This window comes from Gekko japonicus, unplaced genomic scaffold (genome assembly GCF_001447785.1).
Source record: "Gekko japonicus isolate JY-2015 unplaced genomic scaffold, Gekko_japonicus_V1.1 scaffold1549, whole genome shotgun sequence".
Lineage (NCBI taxonomy): Eukaryota > Metazoa > Chordata > Lepidosauria > Squamata > Gekkonidae > Gekko > Gekko japonicus.
The window spans coordinates 53,403-78,560 of record NW_015170932.1 but is presented as its reverse complement, the minus strand read 5'-3'; the positions used below and the strand labels follow the sequence as shown (position 1 = coordinate 78,560).

The following is a 25,158-nucleotide window of genomic DNA, read 5'->3' as shown; positions in this document are numbered from 1 at the left end:
TTAGCTAATGATTATAAGGTAAACTGACATTTGCCATTTGTTAAAATTTGCATCCCAGCATGGCAGCATATTGTCAATCATTAACTATACTAGTTACCAATAGTATAAACTCTTTATACGGAAGGAGGAAAATGCTGTTTTGAGGTATAAAGTCTGTGCTGCTCTCCCATATGCAAAAATTTACTGACTTTCTGTTTAACAGGTTGTTCCACCACAAGTCTGGGGTGTGGACCACTGGCTCACTTATATATGCTGTTTTGATGGATCAGCTCACGGGGCTGGGGACTGGGTGAAAGTTCCACATTTTATACATGGAAGTACTGGGAAAGGGCATTCTTCAGCTGCAGCCCATCTGTCTCAGGATTGTTCCCCCCTTCCTGTTGTATTGTATGTGTAAGTAAGAACTTCTTTGTTTATTGCCCTGGCCATTCTTCTCATATAATAAAGCCAGTTTATAGTATAGAATACCTGAAGAATGTAATTTCACAGGGCTACATGTCATATTATATTAACAATACAGAAGTGCTTATGGTCGTGGTCTAGTTATCAGTTATTGCAGTTAAATAAACCTTTCAAGCACTCATTATTCTTTTCTCACTGAAATAAGAGCTCATGTGTATGTACAGATTACACACTTGTACGACTATGCTCTGCACTCATTTTTGAACAGGTTTATATATCCTTTCTAGGGTTGCCATCTTCCAGGTGGTAGTTGGAGACCCCTCACCAAACCCCACCCTCATCAGGCTCCACCCCCCCCCCATATCACCAGGTATTTCCCAACCTAGAGCTGGCAACACTAATCCCTACCCCGATTTTAGTTATTATATGAATGATAGCGGATAGAAGTTGGGAGCTAAAGACAAATGGGGCAGGGAGGGAGAATAAAGAATGGAGACATTCTCCCCAACACCAAACCTCCTTCCTTACGATAAGTTCCTTGGGGGCTTGAGCAGCCAGTTTCCCCATTAAATGACTTTCAATTGCGCTCAACATTCTGAATATGTTCAGTTATCCCCAGACTTTTTTTGGGGGGGACAGGAACGTTCCCCCCCCCTGCTCTGATTTACAAATGAATATATATATATTTTACATAGCTAGGCAACTGCCAACTATGTGCAAACCCTGAACTTGTTTGTAGGTTGTCCTGTTTTACTGTCTAAGAAGAGGTCCTCTGCCTGACTGCAGGGGGATGGAACGGGGGATCCGCCTCCCCACCCTTGAGGGGGTGCTGTTAGCGCCAGCGTCAAAGGTGAGGAGTCTGGGTGTGACAATGGATGCCTCCCTTTCAATGGAGGCCCAGGTCATGACCGTTGCCAGATTAGCCTTTTAACCATCTCCGAAAGGTCAAGCAATTGGCCCCCTATCTCTTCCCCTCCCCCGTAACTTAGCCACAGTGATCCATGCATTGGTCACCTCCAGGCTGGATTACTGTAACTCACTCTACGTGGGGCTACCCTTAAGACAGATCCAGAAACTCCAGCTGGTTCAAAATGCAGCTGCATGTGTCCTTACTGGGACCACAGGACCAGCTGTATTGGCTTCTAGTTGAGTACCAGATCAAATTCAAGGACCTGGTATTGACCTTTCGAGCCCTGTGCAGTCTGGGACTATCATATCTGCAGGCCTGTCTCTCCCGCTATGTCCCTCAAAGAGCTCTATGTTCTTCAGATCAACACCAATTCAGATCCCCGGGCCAAGTGATGTCCGCTTAGCATCGACCAGAACCAGAGCCTGGTGGAACAGACTCCCAACTGAGATCAGGGCCCTGCAGGATTTACAATAATTCCGCAGGGCCTGTAAAACAGAGCTGTTCCACCAGGCTGAGGCGGCAGACACTATCATTAGAATGCCCCCCCCACACACACCTATTCTATTCATCTGTGCTACTCACAGGTACTTTTTATGATTGAGTGGTGGGAATTTTTGCCACTTGCTAAAAATCAGTATACATGAGCACACATACAAGAGTCAAAACTTTCTGAGAGCACTTTAATTGTATTATCACCATCTCGTGATTTATGTATCGATTTGAACTTTAATCTTTTATTGTATTACATTTTAATCTTTTAATTGTTATATTTATGTGTTGTGAGCCACCCAGAGCCCGCTTGCAGGGTAGGGCAGGATACAAATCAAATCAATCAATCGAACATAAAAATTATTCTTGGAGGAAAGAAGTATAAAAATGGCAAAGGGAAAATTTAATTATTGGAAAATTACCCCCTTCCCCCTCTCCGGATACTGTAAGATCAAAGCTGGCTAGCTGGCCAATTTTCACACATCCCTCTGTCCCCCCCCCCCCTTTAACCAGCCCTCACTTGCCTTCAACATTTTTTCAGGCATTTATAAAGAAAAATACAAACGAATGTTTTTCTGTATACTTGAGGAGTACGGCATAGGTGAAGAAATGTGTACCCTCTCTATTGGCAGGCTTCATTTTGCTTCCCTGTTGATATGCACTGTTTTTTTAATCATGTATGTTTTAAATTGTTAGCTGCCTTGGTGGCCCTTGTAAGGGCAGAAAATCAGGAAACAAATGTTGTAAATAAATAAAATTAAGTTTGTTGTAAGAAGTAGGAATGCTGAAGAGTTGCTGTGTTCTTACCTAATGTTTCTCTATCTAACCATAGAGATAAAGCACTCTGATATACCATCACTGAACAAAACAGGAAAACGTTGCAAACCCCTCCTGTACACCCAAAGTAAGAAAGGAGTAATGCATTATACGTTTCTGTGGTCAAAAACACATGCTCAGCAAATTCTAATCTATGCTTTTCAGATAAAGTATAAGAGTTAAAACAGGTATTTATTTCAAACTAAAAATGACAATGGAGAACATTTGGGTTCATTTTGCTGGGCACCTTCAACATCAAGTTTCAATTACGGCTGATGCTTCTCTCTTGCAGTCTGCAAAAGTCAGGCATCCCATCCCACCTGTCATTATTTTGGAATGGTGCAAGCATATATCAGATTGCTGTTGTCCCCAGCAAAATTCATGGAGGCAGGATCAACAGTTGTTATGTCATCATTGTTTGGCTCAGAAAAATAATTTAACTGAACAAGCAAGCACCATTCAGAATGGAGGCCAGGCGTGTGTATTTTGCATGCATGCAAAATTTCAGATAAGCAGAGTTGTAGATAGCATTTGTTTTTTTAAGAAAAGAACAGGTTCTGGCCTTGTGGTGTATGATAAAGCATCTCTGAAGTACACGGAATAGATTTGATTGTGAGGGCCTTGCAAGAAACATTTCAAACATGGGACATGAGGCAGGCCACTGGTATGGTTGTGCCCAGAGGAAAAAGAAAGGTTCTGTCCTTGTAACAGAGGCTTAGATGGGTTGCCTGCTCTGGGTTGGGCAATTCCTGGAGATTTGGGGGGGGGGATGGAGTCTGGGAAGGGGAGGGATTTCAGCAGAATATAATGCCATAGAATCCACCCTCTGAAGCAACCGTTTTCTCCAGGGGAACTGATCTCTGTTGCTTGGAGATGGGTTGTAATCCCAGGAAATCGCCAGCCACCACTTGGAAGTTAATGTATCAAAAGCAAGACAGGCTTCGGTGTGAATACAATGGGAAAAATAAAATAAGCTCACTGAAGAAAACCACTGTTCTATGACTTTAACACATTTGGTTGTACTTTTTATAATAATTATAATGCAAAGCTTTGGGAGGACATTAGAGAGACGTTGCATTGATCCACATTATTGTAATTCCTGCAGTGCTCTGTCAAGAGATTGGTGATGAACACCAACAGAGAGATAGTGTTGATAAAGATATCTGGCGAAACTGCTTGTTAATCGGAGGAAAGCGTGTTCTCTATCTCTTGTATTCCTTGGATTCACATGTTTTTAAACAGAGTGATAAATGCTGTTTAGGAGCTTGAAAAACGAAGACTTTTTAGTCTGCTTTTCCACTTTATAGCTCTATCAAGACGCCTTGAGGAGAAAACATTCCAGGAACATAGCCAGAACAATGTCAAGAATATTTGCATCAAGATTTTGTATTGTACTCACATCATTATCTACTGGCTTTACCTATGTTTACGGCATGTACTTTACATAAGGATGATTGTGGTGTAACATAAGAATTTTGCATAATAAATATTATAAAAAGTATAACCAAGTGTGTTAAAGTCATAGAACAGTGGTTTTCTTCAGTGAGTTTATTTTATTTTTACCACTTGGAAGTTGGCAACTCTGAAAGGGACGCTATTTTTTTAATAAGTGATGTTATTTACCCTCGTGCCATTAAAAATTTCAGCTACCCATTTCCACAAACTAAGCCCTCTATAATAGGGAGAAGACATTTTTCTTCAGGCCTAGAGCCACTGGTGGCCTTATCTGGTTAATCTTCTCACTTCCGCCGCTGGCTCCCCAGCTGGGCAATGAAGACACAAGAAGATCCAGGCAGCAACTTCTAGCCACAAAACAAATAATTACGTTTTATTTGCTCTGCTCCAACGTGGCCGAATTGAAATCCTTTTATTTATTTGGGCCCGGGCCCAGCCACCTCGAGGCTTTCCTGCTTGCTGGGAGGCTAGAAAGAGACAACTCGTCACCTGACAGGCTGCCTGCGGTCTGGGATCCGCGGGAGGAGCGGTGCGAAGGAGGATAAATGAGCCGGGAAAGAGGCACGCAGCGCTCAGTCAGGCACTTCCAGAGAAGCTCAACACTCGTGAGCCTGCCCGGTTCGTCTGGGAGGCGCCAGCAGAGGTCGCGGCGAGGGCAGCAAACGGAGCAATGAGGACGATAATTTGGGTGCTGCTGCTGCTAGGCACGGCGCTGAGCAGATGCCGCTCGGAGGGAGATGCCCAGCAGGTGAGGCGCACCTCGGCGGGCGGCGAGGGAACCTTGGAGGCACTTTCCTTTATTGTTGTGTGTTTTTCTCTCTCCGCCGAGCTGTCGGGCCATTTGACTCCCTTCTCTACAAGCAGGAGTTCAACTAGTGGAAAGCAAGGAAAGGCTGCAGCTGCCAAGTTATTCCTCTAACATGTATGCTCTTTCTTTTTTAAAACACTATTTATTTCATTTGTACCGTACCTTTTCCCCAACGGGGACCTAAAGTAGGTTATGTCATACTCTGCTTCTCCTTTTATACTCACAACAACCCTGTGAGGTAGGCTAGCCTGAGAGAGTGTGACTGGCCCAAGGTCATCCAGAGAGCTTCCGTGGTATAAGTGGGGATTCAAACCCAGGACTTACAGAAAATAGCCTGACACTCTTAACCACTATGCTGGGATCTCCAAGATATGGGGTTCTGTAGCTTTTCAAGAAGCCTCTAGTAAGCTGGGGAGCAGGACTTCCATCAAGTGCAACTTCATCCTCTCCAGAATAATATTCTTTAAAAGACCGCGTGGGGGCGGGTGTTTCTCAGTGTTGCTATGATGAGCTTACGATATGTGCTCCTTGGCAAAAGAGCATGTCCCACCTTGGTCTCCTGACTGCTGCCCAGTGCAAGTGGCAACTTTTGACATTCTAGCTTGCTCTATGGAGTTCTCAGTAGGGTGGAATTGCGGCATAGTATTTGACAAGGCACAGAGAGCATTGCTTATTGTAGTGTTGTGGGGATGCTGATGCAGGTATGATTTTCTAGGTATATATTTTTAAGGGGAAAAAAGCTGATGAAATCTTACCTGCAAGCAGCCTCATTTAGGTGTCAGTTGCTTTACAAGCGCAAAACGTTGCTGCCCTAAAACAAGAAAACTGAAGACCGTAGAAGGGTTGTGAAAGGCTGTGTGATATAATGCAAGGTGAATCCTGAAAGATGCTGTAGTTAGGCTGGTAGATCGAATCTATGTGTGTCTACTCAGAACTAAGTGCCAGTGAGATCAGTGGAATTTACTCCCAAGGAAGTGCACAGGATTGTGGTCTGACACCAGAGAAGAAAAGAATAGAACAAAATTTGAGACCAGGAGCACCTTGAAGACCAAAAGAAGAAAAGGTGACCTTTATCCCTTATTGAAAAAAATAGTTACCACAGTGTTGTAGTGAGTCACAGAAACTAGTATGTGGCAAAGTACTTGATAGAGCCAGGGTGATGGTAGGGATGCCAGCCTCTAGGTGGGACCTGGGGATCCTGTGGAATTACAGCTCATCTCCAGACTGCAGAGTTCAGTTTTCCTGGAGAAAATGGATGGTTTGGAGGGTGGGCTCTATGGCATTGTACCCCACTGAGATCCCTGTCCCCCATATCTCCAGGACTTTTCCAACCTAGATCTGGCAAAAAAACAACAACCCATCGTCCACTAGTGGCCAGGGGGACCCGGCGACCCAATGTAGCAGTAAGACTATTGGATGAGGATCTGGGAGACCAGGTTCAAATCCTCTTTCTGTCATGGAAGTTTGGTGACCTTGGGCTAGTCACACAGTCTTGGCCTAGACTACCTCACAGGGTTGTTGTGAGGATAACGTGGAGGAAAGGAGAACAGTGTGAGTTCCTTTGGATCTCCATTGGGGAGAAAGGTCGGGGTATAATGAAGCAAGTAAATAAAAAGTATTTGTGTTTCATGAGGTCCAGTTCTGATAGCATGACTACTAAAACTGGCATGCCTTGGAATCTCCAAGCTGTTCCTCGTCAGTATTCTCAGAGGAGGATATTCTGCAAAAATGTAGAAGCATTAATGTTCTTGATTCCATTTTCCTAAAAAATAGAGAATAGATGATACACATTCCTGATCATACGTATGAGAGGTGGTGGTGCATGCCCACAGCAGAGCGAAGATACAAAGACTTTTGCAGCACAGAGGAATATCCTTTCTTATTCTCGTGGTGCCAAGTGGAAGAATTGTATCAGTAGGTAAACATCAGGACATGTTCCTAACTATAGCAGGGCATTCTGAATTGAGAAACAATAGAGAATAGATGATACACATTCCTGATCATACGTATGAGAGGTGGTGGGGCATGCCCACAGCAGAGCGAAGATACAAAGACTTTTGCAGCACAGAGGAATATCCTTTCTTATTCTCGTGGTGCCAAGTGGAAGAATTGTATCACTAGGTAAACATCAGAACATGTTCCTAACTATAGCGGGGCATTCTGAATTGAGAATTAGTGAGAATGGCATAGATTTTCCAGGGTTGCTGGTGAAGTGGTTGCTATTTTCCCTGCTGCGTGTATCTGTTTGCATCAAGGGCCAAGTGATAGTTGCTTAATATGTATTGTTTAATATCTGTGTACTTAATCATGTGAGAGTTTCTGATAGGCATTTAATTTCCTGAGTTTACAAAACAGCCTGTGTGAACACACACATCCTTTTGGAGTTGATATCTACGTATAAGACTTTTGTATATGAGATGTTCTTCAGAACTGAACCCTCCCCCCCCCTTTCCCAGAGATGTCAAGGTCCTTAATTTAAAAAACCCAGAAACATTTGGCATATAAAATGTTTGGGTTTTTTGAATGAATAAAATGCTTTTAAAAGGTTTTGTTCACTCAGCATGTGAAGTATGAAGAAGTTTATCACAGACAATCTAGTGCATTGAAGAGTTAATTGTTCCAAAGTTTATCTTGATACACACATAAATAAGTTTTATTGTGACTTCTTTTTGTCTATATAATATACTTCCTTCTGTTTACTACAAAATGTGTGTTTTCTGTTTTCAACCTTTAAGATACATGCAGTAAGGTATATAAATGTAGCAGGAGTTCGCAGTAGGTATTCCCTCTCTGTTTCTATAATATTAATTACATTAATAAACTTTTTATTTCAAATTTCACAAATATGCAAATAGTACAATTTGTATGCTTAGCTATAAAGGATGTATTTTATGCTAAAGCAGTAAAATAAATTAATGGTTGTACAGTAAACACCGCATATATTTCAGTTTCCCCCCAAACTGCTCCCCTCCCTCTAGCTTCAAATTTCTGGAAGTCTTTTACATCTATAGCTCCACCCATGTCAGATAAGTGGAATTCCACACTGCAGTCTTCAAGAGATTCCCCATACATTTTGCCCAAGTTTGTATCAAGCCCTGAAGACTGCATTCATGTTTTGTGGGGAACACAAAGGTACAGTTTGAGAATGCAGTGGAAGCAGGGGACCTTTCCACATTTACTTCTTCCCTAAAATAATTGTGGGGCTGCTGCTGAAAAGGCCATCTCTCAAGTACTTACCAACCAAGCGTCTTTAATTGGTGGGAAAGTCAGGAGGGCATCTCCCCATGATCTTAATTCCTGGGCAGGAATGTATGGGAGAAGACCCTGGTCCCAAGCCGGGTGGGGTGGATCGGTAGCCAGTATAATTGCTGTAGTATTGGGGAACACATGCTCTCGATAGCTGGCCCTGATCAGCAGTCTAGCAGCAGCATTCTGCACTAGGTGCAGTTTCCAAACACACTTTTTAAATATTCCATATTTATCCAAAAGGAAGGCTGCCATGAATGTAAGACAGTCCTCCTTAAACAAAAGTTAAACACAAAAGGTTTTAGAATTACTATTATCGTACAGAACTTTCCTTCAGGTTAATTGGGTGTTCTAGTCCACCTTTCCCCCTGTCCAGTATTTTAAACAAAGACCATGGCAAGATGGTGGCGGCGTGCCTGAGACGAGGCTGCAAGAACTTCTTATAGGATGTTTATGAGATCCTATGAGATGGCAGTGAAAGCCGTGCGAAGCGTGAATTTTACGCAGCTATAATTGCATCTGCGAGCTCACGCCCAGCCCAGTTGTTTAGAACAATTCGGCCCTTGACTGCTCTGCCACAAGGCAGGCCAAACGCTAGGGAATTGGATATTGGCTGTGAGGCCTTTGCGAGCTGCTTCACAAATAAAGTCTTGTTGCTCCATTGCAACCTCCCCACCACATTTGAGACAGTGAGCGAACTTGAGGCTCCATGCACGTCTTCAAGCCAGATTATGAATCATTTCAGTCCAATCAGCCTAGAGGACGTCAACAAACTGCTCTTGGCTGTACGGCCAACCACGTGCTGTCTAAATCCATGGCTCTTGTGGCTAATTAAACCTGGCCACGATGGGCTTCGAGGTGCCCTAAGTGCGATCATTAACAAGTCCCTCATTGAGGGACTGTTCCCTATGGCACTTAAAGAAGCAGTGGTCTGCTCTCTCTTGAAAAAACCATCTCTGGACCTGGCCAAATTGGCAAATTACCAGCCAGTCTCCAACCTGCCCTATTTGGGCAACAGAATAGAGAGGGCTGTAGCAACGCAGCTATAGGGCCGTGCCTGAGACGAGGCTGCAAGAACTTCTTATAGGATGTTTATGAGATCCTATGAGATGGCAGTGAAAGCCGTGAAGCGTGAATTTTACGCAGCTATAATTGCATCTGCGAGCTCATGCCCAGCCCAGTTTAGAACAGTTCGGTCCTTCACTGCTCTGCCACAAGGCAAGCCAAACGCTAGGGAATTGGATATTGGCTGTGAGGCCTTTGTGAGCTGCTTCACAGATAAAGTCTTGTTGCTCCACCGCAACCTCCCCACCACATTTGAGACAGTGAGCGAACTTGAGGCTCCATCCACGTCTTCGAGCCAGATTATGGATCATTTCAGTCCAATCAGCCTAGAGGATGTCAACAAACTGCTCTTGGCTGTACGGCCAACCACATGCTGTCTAGATCCATGCCCGTCGTGGCTAATTAAAGCTGTCCATGATGGGTTTCGAGGTGCCCTAAGTGAGATCATTAACAAGTCCCTCATTGAGGGACTGTTCCCTAGGGCACTTAAAGAAGCAGTGGTCTACTCTCTCTTGAAAAACCCATCTCTGGACCCGGCCAAATTGGCAAATTACCGGCCAGTCTCCAACCCGCCCTATTTGGGCAAAAGAATTAGACAGGGCTGTAGCAACGCAGCTACAGGGCTTTTGGATGACGCTTCCATCTTATATCCCTTCCAGTCCAGTTTTTGCCTGGGCCACGGGATGGAGACAGCACTGGTCGCCCTCACAGACAACCTCCAGAGGCATCTGGATCAGGGAGGTTCTGCAATGCTGTTGTTGTTGGGCCTGTTGGCAGGGTTCAACATGGTCGACCATCAGTTACTGATCCACCGCCTTGCCAACACAGGAGTTCAGGGGTCTGTCTTACAATGACTTGCCTCCTTTCTCTGAGGTTGGGGACAAAGGGTGGCGGTAGGGGAACAGCTATCCTGAAGGCGCCCACTGCACTGAGTGCCTCAAGGGGCAGTGCTCTTCCTGATGCTATTTAACATCTATATGCGTCCCCTTGCCCAAATTGCCCAGAGGCATGGGCTGGGTTGTCACCAATATGCGGATGACACCCAGCTCTATCTGTTGTTGGGTGGCCAGTCTGACTCTAAACCAGAAGATCTGGATTGGGCATTACAAGACATGGCTGGATGGCTTAGGCTGAGCTGACTGAATTTGAATCTGATGAAGACGGAGGTCCTGTGCCTGAGTTGGGGTGGACCAAGGGTAGGGATCCCACTCCCGACCTTCGACGGGACTCCATTGGTGCCAGTGCCAGAGGTTAGGAGCTTGGGAGTGCTCTTGGACACCTCCCTAACAATGGAGGTCCAGGTAGCAGCCACTGCCAAGTCAACCTTTTACCATCTTTGGTTGATCAAGCAGTTGGTTCCCTTCCTCGACCACAACAACTTGGCAACAGTGATCCATGCAATGGTTATTGTGGGAGCACATCCAGCCTGTGCTAAAGGCACTACACTGGCTGCCGATAGCATTCTAAATTCGCTTCAAGGTGTTGGTTCTTACCTTTAAAACCCTATATGGTCAGGGGCCAACATACCTGAGGGGACCGCCTTTCCCCATATGTACTCCAGCAAGCACTGCATTCAGGGTCTCAAAACCGATTGACCCTCCTGGGCCTCAAAGACATCAGACTAGCAACAACCAGGGCCTTCTTGGTGGCGGCTCTGCACTGGTGGAACGAGCTCCCAGAAGAGATCAGACCCCTGTGGGACTTTTTACAGTTCCTCAGGGCCTGCAAGATGGAGCTCTTCCACCAGGCCTTTGGTTAGGAGCTACTGCTATTAACTACACCAACAACATTAAAGATTAACAATACTTGAAAAAGACAGAGCTCATGCCCTGATTCCATCATTACAGCCTGTGACTGCTGCATATATATGATAAGAATGAGAAACTGATGAGCAAGGCAGACCAGAGATTATACTAACATAACTGTTGCCGCCATCTCTAAGTATTAATTACAACTAGCTAGCACTTTATGATACCAGTTTGTTTATATGGTTTTATATGGTTTTACCTATGTTATAATTGTTTTTATGTTTTATCCTTTGTAATGAGCCTGCTTTGGCAGGGAGGGCGGGGTATAAATTAAATAAATAAATATAAATATAGAAGCAACTTATAAATACAGATCACTGATTATAATCACAGTTTATCATTTAAAATGCAATTGCAAACACACATGGTAACAAGCTGCAGTAACTATCTGGACATCTGTATGTACAGAATTGCCACTGACTAAACACTTTCAAAGCCATGTGTTCAAGTAAAATTCTTATTGCTGTATAGCTGAATATTTCTGTTTTTGGAATTTATTCTGTTTCTTTTAATCCTGGTTTTCTTTTTCATTGTAGTCCATGCATTGTGGTACAGAAAACGGTAGGTATAAACAAAGTGGGGGTTTTTTAAGCATTAAAAGGTCAGTAAAATCCTGGTGTATATTTGATACTTAAATCCCATTAATGATTCATTGTAGTCCATGCAGTGTGATACAGAAAACAGTAGGTATAAGCAAAATGTCTTTTTAAGCATTAAAAGGTCAGTAAAATCCTGGTGTATGCTAAACACTTTAAAATCCCATTAATCACTGTCTCTTGCCTTGATGGGTGCAACATTTAATCAGCAGATTAATCAGCTAAAACCTCAGTTGATTCATAAGTACAAATTATAACTGAAACTTCAAGATGAAGGGAGAATTGTATTTGATGCTATTTTGCTCTGAAGTATTTTTTTAATGTGAAGAACAGGAATCTATTGCAGATGGTCATTTCTTTATCAATGGGCGATAGTTGTGTTTTATTAAAATTACAGTACCTTACATTTCCTTCAGTATCTCAAAGAATCTTTATACAATTTGAATAATTTAGTTCCCTGCCTTTGACTAAATAATGGAAACGTTTTTCAATCAGTTGATAGTCCCACTCTACTTGCAGTTATCTAGTAGTGTGCCAGAGAAGGAAAGGAGCAGCACAGCAAAGGAAAGGAGCAGCACAGCCCTCCAAGTGAATATTTGGAATAAAAATACTCAGAGTTTCAACAGCAAACCGCTCTGTATAACTTCATATTCTATTTGTCTGGAAGTTTGCTATTTAGAGATCTGTGTCAGATGATGATGGAAAAATCTGGGCCGATTTTAGGAGGGGACAGCAAGTTGGCCACAGAAAAGAAAGTAAAACCACCTCCCTGGCTTCCTCCCTGGAAAAGAGTAAGATGGCCACAGTGGAGTGCTGGTGGTTTGAGTCCCGCTAGCTTGCACTATTCTGGGCGTGCTGGCAGTCTCACTCTCTGGACTAAACTGCTGTGCCTCATTTTGAGGAGAGAGCAGGGTGGCACCCAGTAGTCATGTGGGTCTTTTGATGGATGGTGATTGTGAATGTGTTTCTCTGTCAGTCACAGAGTCAGTACCACTATTTTACATAATGGGATTAATGTATTTTATAGCTATTGTGCTTTTGCAACTACTCAAACATTGGAGTACAAATCAAATTTAATGTGAGTTTAAGAGCCAAGTCTCTCCACCACAGTTTGGAGATAGCCATCCACAGTGAACAAATCATGCTGTCCTGCCTAGAATCTCAGCTGATCCTGAAATGTTTTCTTCCCACATCCAGTGCTATGTGGTGTGACAGGAAGATCTTCAGTGATCAGAACAGTGGCTCCCCTCCCCCAACTTCTTGCTGTGCTCCGGGGCTGCTCAGCATGCCTTTTCAGGCTCTATGTTGTGCCCCTGTATCTTAAACGATGGATAGTGGTTGAAAGATCCAGACCCTTTGAGTGATATGACTCTTAAACTCAAATTTATTAGAGAACGGTTTAACACACAAACCCGTGGGATGGAGCATCTCCTATGTTGTCCAGCCCTCTATTTAAGATGTACCTCCCAAGCCCTACTCTCTGTGCCCCTGCCTTCAGAGGTGAGGCAGCTCGTGACTAGAGACCAGGAGTCTTCTGCAGTGGCACCTTGCCTCTGGAATGCTTTCTCCATTCTTCCTTGCCTTACTGTCTTTTATGCATCAGGCTTTTAGTTAGGGGGCTTGTCTTTCTGTTTACGGAGAGATTTATGCTGTTTTTAGCCCCTTCACTGGTTTTAATGGCTTTATTTTGTGTTGATAGTGTATTATTTTAATTGTAAGCTGCCTCAAGCAGGACTCTGCAGGCAGCATAAAAATCTCTTAAATAAATAAACATCAGAACACCACTGTTCAGCCTAGAGAATAGCTGAGAGGTGGAATTCTGCCCCCCCCCCCAGCAGTTATGTGGATCTTAGTCCTGCCAAGTGATGTTGCAGGTGATGGGGTGCCCCGCTTACCTCTCTTATCACCCACCTAACTGTTCCCCTGTTTTAAAAGATAATGTTTGAAAAGCACTAGTAGACTCTGCTGGCTATTTCATTCTAAATAAATAACTCCTGTCTTTTTACCTTTGCAAGAGCCTTCTGCCGAGTTGGAGAGGTGGTACGAATTCACACCATCAGGTCTTGACGATATCAGTGCCAGAATTGTTGAAAAAGAAGGAACAAACCAATTAAACATTACTTGGACCATTAGTGCAGATGGTAGGTCTCTTAGGGGAACATAAAGATAAGACAGCTTTTTGCACTCGGGCTTGAAATGTTACGAATGTTTACCTAACTGCCTGGCATTCTTTCCTCTGACTTTTATTAGTAGTACAAGTAGGGTTGCCAAGTCTTTTTAACTTACCGGCGGGGGACGCTCTGTCCTGTCCGGAAGCAGGCTGGTTGTGCGCGTGCGCACCGCCGCGACGTCACCAAAAGTGATGTCAGATGTTGCTGACGTTGGGGGCGTGGCCAAGCTTGTCGGTCTCCCCCCCGACGAGCTCAGCCACGCCCCCAACGTCAGCAATGTGGCTGCGTCACCTCTGGTGACGCGGCTTCGGAGGCGGGGTTCCGGGCGAAAATCGGGGCTCCGAAGTGGGGGATTCCCCGCCCCCCGGGTACATTTGGCAACCCTAAGTACAAGGACTACTTAACTACTTGACACTCAAATTTAATTTTGGGATGTGGGGACAAGATTCACAAGCTTAAAGCTCTGCAGCGGATCCAAACCATGTTTTTTAGCTTGTGGGTGGCACTTTGCCAGTGGGGAAGATGGAAAGTAACTCCTGCTGACTTCCTCTTTCCCCTGAAGGCCCCCAATTATTCTCCCATGCTGTCCCCAGGAGCTAGGGCTGCCAGCCTCCAGGTGGGGCCTGGAGATCTCCCGCTTTTACATCTGGTCTCCAGCTGACAGAGATAAGCTCCCCTGGAGAAAATGGCTGCTTTGAAGGGTGGACTGTATGGCATTGTACCAGGCTGAGGCCCCTCTCCTCCCCAAACCCCACCCTCTCCCGGATCCACCCCCAAAGTCTCCAGGTATTTCCCAACCCAGACCTGGCAACCCTACCAGGAGCCCATTCGCTCCAAAACAAGATTTCAGGACTATGGCAGGCTGCAGTGGGAGGGAGGAGGCTAGAAAATATGAGCAATTGCCAGGGATAGTGTTAGATCGCCGCTAACAAAGGATCGGAGAGTGATTTCAGCAAGTGATTTCAGCCTTATTGAAGTAACGAACAAGCACTCAAAGGCATTCATAACCAGAACAGATTAACATTGGGAGCTAGGCTCCTTTTAAACATTCCCGGGCTAACATAGCCACACCTATTTACAAACCAATGAGGTTGCTTGGATAAAGACCAATGAGCGTCCTTCCCGCTCAGGGACTGTGTGTTGTCCTGACTGGTTGCTGGTACAGAGTGACCAATCGTAAGTTAGTTCAGAGGAGCCTTTCTTCGGCTCGAAGCTTAACATGGGGAGTGAATGCGGTGATTCATGTAAGTATTTCCAATACATTACAGATAGTGCAAAGACCCTTCTTTATTGTTCCACCTGCATCCAGTTTTCATGCGTGTATTGATCAAGCCTCAGTAGGCAACACAGGTGAATTTATCATAAAACTCCTTTGATACCCGCACCACTTCAGTTACACTGATTTCAGTGGCATTATTCTACTCAGGACGCAGAGAAGAGGCCTTAAGATCATGGCTTGCCCTGACCCGGATAGCCCAGGCAAGCCTGATCTCATCAGATCTTGGAAGCTAAGCAGGGCCGGCTCTGGCTAGTATTTGGAAGGGTGGCCTGCAAGGAATACCAGGGTCATGACACAGAGGCAGGTGATGGCAAGCCACCTTGCCTTCAAGCCCCACTAGGGGTTGTCAGAAGTCAGCTTGACAATGGCAAAAAAGGAAAAGATCATGGCTTGAAATGCCTTTTATTATGGCCAACCAAAATAACAATAAACAACAAGAATACTACATTGCTCTGTTTTTTGTTGTTTTAATTTTTGCTTGGGACCAGCAAAGCTACCTGTAACTTCATTCAAGTGATAGGTACGGAAAATGCTTTGTACGAGCAATGGCATTGTCTCCGTGGAGAGTATCAAAAATTTATGGAAATTTTTCAGGCAGTTATAACTTCTGTTCTAAGAATAAAGCTGATTTCCCTGCACATCTGGTGGACCTGCGAGCATGCACAGATTTAATATAATACAAGCGGCGGGAGGGGACACACTGCACACCGTGGTCGGGGCTGAACTGGGCAGACCGGTAGCAGCGGCGGTGGGGGGGAGAGACACTGCACGCCGAGGTCGGGGCTGAAGGCAAGGGCGCGGCCCGGCAATCCCCGCGGGGGGGGGGGGAGACTGCACGCCGAGGTCGGGGCTGAACCGGGGAGCCCGGTAGTGGCGGCGGCGGCTGACGGGAACGCGCGTCCTCCTCCTCCTCCTCCTCCCCCCCTTCCCTGTCGGTGGAGGGAGACCCAGCGGGCGAGCGCAGCGCGGCCCTCCTCCTCCTCCCTCCACCCTCCACCCTCCACCAGCATCGCCGCCTTGGCCTAGTCAGGGGCAGTGGCGGCTCTTCCTCCGTGGGAACAGATTGCGCGCTCGCCTCCTCAGCCCCCCCGCCTTTCCCGCCCGACCGGGGACGCTGCGGCCCGGACGGGGGAGGCGACGCCGACAGAGGAGAGGAAGCCGGCGAAGAGGATCGAGACCCGCAGAAAGCCAAGGTGGGCTGGGGGCGAGGGAAAGAACGCGCCGCCCCTCCTGCAGGCCGCAAACTCCAGCCCCCGTTCCAAGAGCGTTCCCCGCGCATGCGCAGGGGACGTTCTTTTTTACTTTTGGCAAATTTAAGGACCCCCAGGAACTTTTTCACACTAAGATTTTTGTGCAGATGTGGGGACCACCCCACGTGTGCCCAAAACTCTCCCTCCCCCCCTCCCGGTCCCCCCGATGCGCGGATTTAAGCATCTGCACAGAGGGGGTGACTTGGCTATTAGATATATAGATTAGAAGTCTTAGGAAAAGTACTGTCTCAAGTACTTGAGACTCTTCTACTGAGTTATGTTAAAATGGTAAACTCTTTGGCTCTAGAAGTGGGTAAAAATTTGTTAATAACTGCAAAGTTGGTGCTAACCAGTCACTAGGAAACAAAACATGTTCCCAACAAGACAGATTGGCTAAAAAACGTATGGGATGTGATGAAGCTGGTTAGGCTCACTGTGTGTGTGTGTGTGTGTGAGGGGGAATCAAAGGATGGGAAATCTAGTGGATTCCAATATTAGTGCTATGTCAAAATGAATGTTTGTAATTAAGAGTAATTGTAAGTAGTAGTAATTACCATTATAGGCTTGGTTGATTTATAGAATTTACTTTACAGAAATTCATTTGTATGTGAACATGCCCTTGATTTCCTGGTAGAGTATTCCTTTTTTTTTTTAAATTCAGAAACCCCGTCTTCAAGTTAAACCTTAAAAGCATGCTCTAGTATCTTATTGTATTTGTATTCTCCCCCTTCTTTTTCTTTCCTTACCCCTAGCTGATTGACGTGTCAAAATGCACACACAAAACATTTGGGCTTATAAGTGAAAATGTTGCCCATATAGTATCAGGCGTATCCTCCAAAGATGTGTGCCTGGAATAGAGATTAATTTGTGATTTCTTACCCCGTGTAAGGTGGCAGCAGATGTGCATTTATTACTACACAATGTGTGAAGCAGCTGTTTTTTGATGTTGCATAAGGGCAAGCTGATTGCTTGTTTCTGCAGCAAAGTCTAAGGGCAAAGCGGATCATAGGACATTTGTATAACACATTATATATATATCACTCAAGTAAAGATGTTTGGTTGCTTTTGTTTTTCCCCCCCAGGCAGCATTACAGGACTGAGTGCCACGAAGCTATGCATATCAACACAGGGCCACCCAACCTGTATTAGATGTGATTATACAAAACCCTTTGAGAGCCAAACCAGGCATGGGGATCAAAAAGTAAGAACCATTTTTTTTTAAAGCTATACTGTGTTGTTGTGAGTAGCAGGGCATTCATTAAATTTATTTACTTCATTTATAACCCACCTTTCTCCCCAGTGGGCATCCAAAGTGCCTTACATCAGTCTCCTATCTTCCATTTTTATCCTCACAACAACTCCCTGAGGGAGGCTAGGCTGAAAGTATGTGCAGCTAGCCCGAAGTCACCCAGCAAGTTTTCATGGCAGGGTGGGAATTCAAGCCTGGATCTCCTGGATCCTAGTCCAGCACTGGCTGGAAGGCATTTATGCTTTGATGCAGTGGAGAGCTGAGTAAAAGGCTTCATTTGGAATGGGTGTGAAATAGAGAAGGATTAAAAAACGAATCATTTTTATAAAATGGCAGGGCTGAAAGTGAACATGGTATAACAGGTTGGGGGACCCATGAGGAACCCGGTAGGGGGAGAGGATAAACCAGGCTCCCCCAGCCTTTTTTAGCCTGCAGACTCCTTTGGAATTTTGAGAGGTGGTGGTGAGCATCACTCCAAAATGGCTGCTGCAGGAGGCGGAGCCAAACACCCTCCCCCACTTTTCAAAAGAAGTGCATGATGACCATGCTGAACACATGAAGCCGCCTACTTCAGAGTCTGCCAGGGTTAGTATTATTACTCTGAGCATGGTACAGCAGCTGGGAGAGCAGCAAGCCCGGGGAATGAGTGGGTGGGCTTCTACTCCTGAGCACTTATATCCCCTCATGTACCAGCCCAGCTGACTGGACTGTAGAACAAAGCTTCCTCTCTGCTTTGCAAAATAACATTCTGGCAACAGTCAGTCAGGCCAGAAGAGGGAATGTAACCAATACACTGACTAAGGAAAGCCAGGTGCTCATCAGACCGCCAGTGGCTGCAGCTGCTATAATGAAAACTCTTTCATTAGAAGGACAGCAACCAATAACAAGGCTTGCCATACAATGGCCCTGCCCACTTTCTGAAAAAAATTGGTGTGTACCAGGGGAGGTAGTAGCAAGTGCCAACTTGGGCAACCCTGGGATAAACAGGACCCCTGAAAAAAAGCAGAACAGTGCAAGACCTAGGTAAGCAGCTTTCTGTTCAACTAGTGCAGTACACCTGATAACACTGATTCTAGCTCTGGTCAAACTTTGGGAGTTAGTAGCCAGGAAGAAGGCAAGGGTGGTATTTTTACCTCTTTCCCCTGATTCTTAAATAGAGGTTGGATAGGAGGGTATTGGAGACAGTATACAGCCTATGACCCTAATTGTTATCCCAAATCCAGGATGCTAAAAACTAGTAAGGGATATGCTGTCTTTACAGCTGAAAAAGTTCTTGGGTGTGTTGGTTTTCTGGTTCTCATTCCTCCTGTCAGAGCTGTTTCAGCTTAAAAGTGTTCAGAGCCTTTAAAGGTTTATAACATCTTGACTTGGCTGTAAAGTATTCCCTTGGTACTTACTGCCTCCTTCTGGAGGAGATAAACTGTTAGAGACAAAAGCAATGTAATCCTCACCCACTTCTTCCCCTACGTTAAACATTCCAAGTCCAATAGCAGCTTAAAGACCAACAAAATTTTCCAGGATGTAAGCTTTTGTGAGTCAGATCTTATCAGATCTTGATCTTATCAGATCTGACAAAATGAGCTTTCACTCATGAAAGCATATATCCTGGAAAATTTTGTTGGTCTTTAAGGTGCTATTGGACTTAGTCTTTATTTAGTAGAACAAAGTTCAACACAGCTTTTGTTGTTGTTCAGTTGCACAGTTGAGTCCGACTCTTCGCGACCCCATGAACCACATCACACCAGGCCCTCCTGTCTTCCGTCGTGCTCCGGAGTTTGCTTAATTTCATGTTTGTTGCATCGATAACACTGTCTAACCATCTCATCCTTTGCTGTCCCCTTCTTCTTTGACCTGATTGATGTTTGTCATCTGGTCCAGCAGAGGGTGCAGTGATTCAGCTAATAGCTGTGAAAGCTCGTTGGTAGCTTCCGGTTTCGGGCTTCTACTTCCCGAAGGAGGCTTAAGCTGCGTTGGTTTCTCTTTCTCGCCTCTCCGCCCCACCATTTTTGAGGATTGTTTACTTTTAGAAAAGTTTGCCGAAGTCTCTGTTTTCCACCAGAATGCTTTGCTGCGCTCTTGTGTACTTCCTAAATCAGTTCTATGGCTTTTACGTCTGGCACCCTCTTTTTAAAATGATCTGCTTGGACATCGCGTCTGGGAGTTCCCTCCCCCGCTCGCTTGAATCAGAGGGGCTTTCTAGCCGAAACTCAGTGTTTTGCTTTCACCACGACTCACAGTTCATCGTTGGTCCTAGAACCCGCCTCAGGTATGTGTAAAATGCCCGATCTTCACGCGCTTGTCCTGGTCAGCGACTCTAGAGCCATGCGGTCGCACAGCGGCAGGACCTTCAGGGCGGTCTCAATTCCTCAATTCAGAGGGAAGTCTCAATTCCTCGGCATCGAGCTGGAAAAGAGGCAATCTTTCAAAAACTCCACGGCTAGGAGCCCAAACACAAGCGGACAATTGCACCCCCTCCTATCTGCTGGCGTTCGGATCGTGACCCCGGGAGCTCACCAGGGTCGTGTACACCATCATGCTGCCAAAAACCGGAAGTCTCTGGCAGTTCTCTATTCACGTACTGCTGAAGCCTAGCTTGTAGGATCTTGAGCATGACCTTGCTAGCGTGTGAAATGAATGCAATTGTACGATAGTTTGAACATTCCTTGGCATTGCCCTTCTTTGGGATTGGAATGTAAACTGACCTTTTCCAATCCTGTGGCCAATGTTGCATTTATCCAAATTTGCAGCACTTTGACATCATCATCTTTTAAGACATTGAATAGCTCAGCTGGGATACCATCGCCTCCGCTAGCTTTGTTATTAGTAATGCTTTCTAAGGCCCATTTGACTGCATTCCAGGATGCCTGGCTCGAGGTCAGTGATTACACCATCGTGGTTGTCAAGGACATTGAGGTCCTTGTATAGTTCTTCTGTGCATTCTTGCCATCTGTTCCTAATCTCTTCTGCTTCTGTTAGGTCCCTACCATTTTTGTTCTTTATCATGGCCAGCTTTCCATGGAATGTTCCCTTGATTTCTCCAATTTTCTTGAAGAGATCTCTAGTCCTTCCCATTCTATTGTTTTCCTCTATTACTTTGCATCAGGAAAGCCTCCTTATCTCTCCTTGCTGTTCTCTGGAAATCTGCATTCAGTTGGGTAAATCTTTCCTTTTCGCCTTTCTCTTTCACTTTCCTTCTTTCCTCAGCTATTTGTAAAGTCTCATCAGACAGCCACTTCACTTTCTTGCACTTCTTCTTCTTTGGGATGGTGCTGATTGCTGCCTCCTGTACAATGTCATGAAGTTCTTCAGGCACTCTATCAAATCTAGTCCCTTAAACGGTTTCCAGGGGTCTTTTTGACTCATAAATGACCTATAAAATTTTCTTGTAGCTTTGTCACAATTACACTACCACACTTGCTCTAGCCGTCTTAGCTCCTGTTTCATCCTCTGTGGCTCCATGGTATACCAAGGGGCTAATTGGGATGGGAGTGAAGAGGGCATCAGGGAGCAATTTCGTTGATGGCTTCAGAGAGTTCGCTATGCCAATCCTCTACCAGCCCATCTAAAGAATTACCTGGTGGAATCAGATCCTACAAAGCATTCTGGATATCAATTGGATCCATTAGTCTGCGGCCAAGCATAAATCAGCTCACTCCCTAAACAGATTTCTTGTCCCTGGTCAAGCTGTTCTCTGACTCCTCTGAAGCCACTGTTTCTGAAGCCCAGGGGTCTCATGGGGCTGGAGCTCTCCGGAGCCCCGCTCTGGGAGTGACCAGCCCATGGGGCGGGGCGGTCACATGACCAAGCCCTGCCCCCTGCAACGGAGGAGAAACCTGTTGCGACCACCGAGCTCCCCCACCACCAGAGGCCGGGGAGCCCACGTGCCAGAGGCCCGTCGCCAGCTCCCTGGGGCTCGCACCGGAGCGCAGCGGCCCCAGGGAGTGAAGAGGAGACCCGGCGCCGCCTCCCTGGGGCCGCTGCGCTTCGGCGCGAGCCCCAGGGAGCAAAACCCCCCCCCCAACGTTGCTGCCTTCCTGGGGCTCGCGCCGGAGCACAGCGGCCCCAGGGAGCGAAGAGGAGATCCGGTGCCGCCTCCCTGGGGCCGCTGCGCTTCGGTGCGAGCCCCAGGGAACAAAAAAGAGCCCCAGCGTTGCTGCCTCCCTGGGGCTAGCACCGGAGCTCAGAGGCCCCAGGGAACAAAGAGGAGGCCAGAGGACGCTCCCCGCTGCCTCCCAGGGTAAGTGAGGGATCCGCGGGGTGGGGGCAGAGGCTTGATTGGGGGGGTGGGAGACCGGGAGACCCTCCCCCCATCTCGTTGCCCTCTTTCTTTCTCTTCTCTTCCTCCCTCCCTCCCTTTTCCTTCTTCTTTCCTTCTCTCGCTTTCCCTCCTTCTTCCCTTCTCTCTCTTTCTTTCCCTCCTTTCATTCTTTCCTTTTCTTCTTTCCCTTCTCTCTTTCTTTCCCTCTTTCTTTCCTTCTCTTTCTTTTCCTCTTTCCTTCCTTCTTTCCTTCTCTTTCTTTCATTCTTTCCTTCCTTCGTTCCTTTTCTCTACTCTCTCGCTCTCTTTCCTTCCTTCTTTCCTCCTTCTGTGGCCCAACTCTAGTGAGAAGGGAAGGCTTTTGAAGGCTTTTGAAGATGCCTTCCCCCCCCTTTTGCTTCCCCTTCTGACATCACTTCCAGTGATGTCAGGGGGCGTTGCATACGCTAATGAGCTATTATGCTAATAGCCTAGTAGCTCATTAGCATATCATATGCTAATGAGCTCCTGCAGCTCTTTTTCTACAAAAAGACCCCTGCTTAAACCTATTCTTCACCTCCACTGTATATTCATCAGGAATGTGATCTAGGTCAAACCTGAATGGCCTAGTAGTTTCCCCAACTGTCTTCAGTTTAAGTCTGAATTTTGCAATGAGTAGCTCATGATCTGAGCCACAATCAGCTCCAGGTCTTGTTTTTACTGACTTCTCTATCTTTGACTGCAAATGATATAATCAATCTGATTTCGATGTTGCCTATCTGGTGATGTCCATGTGTAGAGTCGCCTCTTAGGTTGTTGGAAGAGGGTGTTCGCTATGACTAGCGTCTTCTCTTGACAAAATTCTGTTAGCCTTTGCCCGGCTTTATTTTGTTCTCCAAGGCCAAACTTGCCTGTTATTCTGGTTACCTTTTAACTTCCTACTTTAGCATTCCAGTCCCCTATGATCATAAGGACATCTTTTTTTGGTGTTAGTTCTAGGAAGTGTTGTAGGTCTTCAACACAGCTACCCACCTGCAACTATGTTAAACAATCCATGGCTCCTGAAGGGGTCATGAGCATGCTCAGGACTTATCAGGCTGCTTTTATTTTAAAGGTTTCTTATTTTATGCAGTCATGGGAATTCTGTTTGGAGATGGCTACATTTTAATGTAAATAGGGATGCGTATCTGGAACCAGCAGTTTATTAGATACAACCTGAGCTGAGTTGTTAATTGTTTAATTTTTCAACATCACTAAACAGATTTTTGAGCCATAGTTATTGAACAACAATAAAACTATTAATGGTTTGTTTATTTATTTAGAATATTTCTGTGCCTCCTCTTCATAATCCTGCTCAAGGCAGTTTACAATTAAAAACCATAGCATAAGACACAAGCCATTTAAAAATACACAAGCAGCCTAAACACATAAAATGCATAAAACAGAACAGGCCATTAAAAAGTTGATAAGATAAACTCCTAATTAAAAGTCACCTAAGAGCAAGTAAAATAGGTGGCAGGCAAGCCTCAAGGGGGGGGGACATTCTAAAGGTGAGGTGCCACCACAGAAAATGCCCTGTCTCTAGTACCCACCTGCCTCACCTCTGAAGGTGGGGGCACAGAGAGCAGAGCTTTAGAGGAAGACTTAAACTGGTGGGCTGGACAGTGTGGGAGGAGATGGTTCTTCAGCATCCCTGGCCCTAAGCTCTTTAGGTCCTTAAAGATAAGAACCAGCACTCTGAATTGTGCCCAGAAATAGATGGGTAGCCGATGAAGATATTTCATCACAAACATAATAGAAGCCCTGTAACCAACCTCTGACAGTAGCCTGGCCACTGCAATTTGGACTAGTTGAAGTTTCTGAACTGTTTTCAAAGGCAGCCAGGCCCACATAGAGCACCTTATAGTAATCTGACTTGGATGTGATCAGAAAATGGATCATTTTTGAAAAATGGGCATAGGTGTTGAACCAGCGGGAGCTGCAGGCGCATAGCTACCACAGATTTTATGGGCCCCTTCCCAAGCCATGGCTCCAACACCCCCCCCCCAGGCCACCTCACCCTGGTTGCCTGTTGGCAGGGAGGACAAGGGCGGCATACGCAGCAGCACTGGCGATGAGGCTGGGCTTAGATAGTGGCCCGGGCAGGCAGCGAGCATGAATGGCATGGGGAGAAGCCTCCATCTTGGGGTTCCACCGAACACTCACTGCACCGCTCACCACCAGCAGGTAAGCCCAACCAGGCGAGGCAAGGAGGCTGGCTACGCTCCTCTGGCCCCAACCAGGCATGCCTAGCTGTGCGCCGCCCATGTGGCCAAAGCTGGGATTCAGAAACTTCTAGAGCAATTTGTTTGGCACTGAAATCCCTTCTCCCTAAACCCAGAGCTCAGACTGAGCATGCCCAGAGGGGAGGAACTGTGCCTTCTACTCAGTTCTCGTACCTCAATCGCAGCAGCAGAATCAGTTGGGAACATTCTATATGAGATTTTTCTCCTGGACCTAGTTTCTTTCTAGTATTAGTGACTTAATTACTTTTTTTCTGTCCCTCTGATGATATTGATCACTATATTCAAGCACTGTAAACGGTATATATTTTAAAATCCTGTCTCTGTACTTTAGTTTTCTTTGTGTGTGTATGTATATGTATGTATGTATGTGTATATATATTGCTGTTCAGTGATGCTGCTGAGGCACTGATGGTGCTAAAACTATTTCATGAACTATGGGTGTGAAAAGGAAAGATTCCTGTCACTGCAGTCAGACTTTTCCTGTATATTGTTTTTTCTTGCATCTATCCAAACAGCTTGCTCCACTGAGGGTGGCACAGTTTGCTGGCACAAGACATGTCCCACTAACAGAGGAGCCTCTTGTGTGAGCCAGTTATACATGTACCAGTGTCTCATACTACCCTTAGCAGAGAAGTCTGATGGAACACTGGTCTGAGTTTCTTTTTCTAATGTATTTTACTAGAATTGGTCATAGCTGAACAACCATTTCATCAATACAATTCATGCCTTTCCTGTACAACAGCTTAGTTCTTCCAAGTGGACCTTCCTTTCTGTCTCTTCAAACAGGCCGGTTCATTTGACTTCTACCAGAAATTCTTCTTCTTTTGAACAGCAGGAGTATGCTGGCAAAGACTCTTCTGGTGTTTAGGAGACCCTGTAAAACAACCCATGAGGACATTTGCTAACTGATGGTTTCTTCTGTTTCTACTGGATGTGCTGTTAGGCTTTTATTCTGCATGGTATAGAAAGGTGATGCTTTAGGGTTACTTCTTGGTTCTGTGTGCTACGCTATTGTGATTTCTATATTGGCCTGTTGTTTCTCAGTGATGTTGAAAGCAATGTTGGACAGAAACAGAAGGTGGGGAATAAATT

General features: G+C 45.6%; 1 protein-coding gene across 1 annotated transcript in view; it reads left to right on the top strand.

Annotated features, from left to right (window-relative positions):
* Positions 1 to 4,752: 4,752 nt before the first annotated feature.
* Positions 4,753 to 25,158, top strand: part of IL17RB (interleukin 17 receptor B) — a 40,739-nt gene continuing 20,333 nt past the window's right edge. The window contains exons 1-4 of the mRNA XM_015418844.1: positions 4,753 to 4,820; positions 11,536 to 11,560; positions 13,611 to 13,736; positions 17,378 to 17,496. Of these exons, the coding sequence (XP_015274330.1) occupies positions 11,539 to 11,560; positions 13,611 to 13,736; positions 17,378 to 17,496 (267 nt within the window). The 5' untranslated portion in view covers positions 4,753 to 4,820; positions 11,536 to 11,538. The remainder of the gene's footprint in view (positions 4,821 to 11,535; positions 11,561 to 13,610; positions 13,737 to 17,377; positions 17,497 to 25,158) is intronic.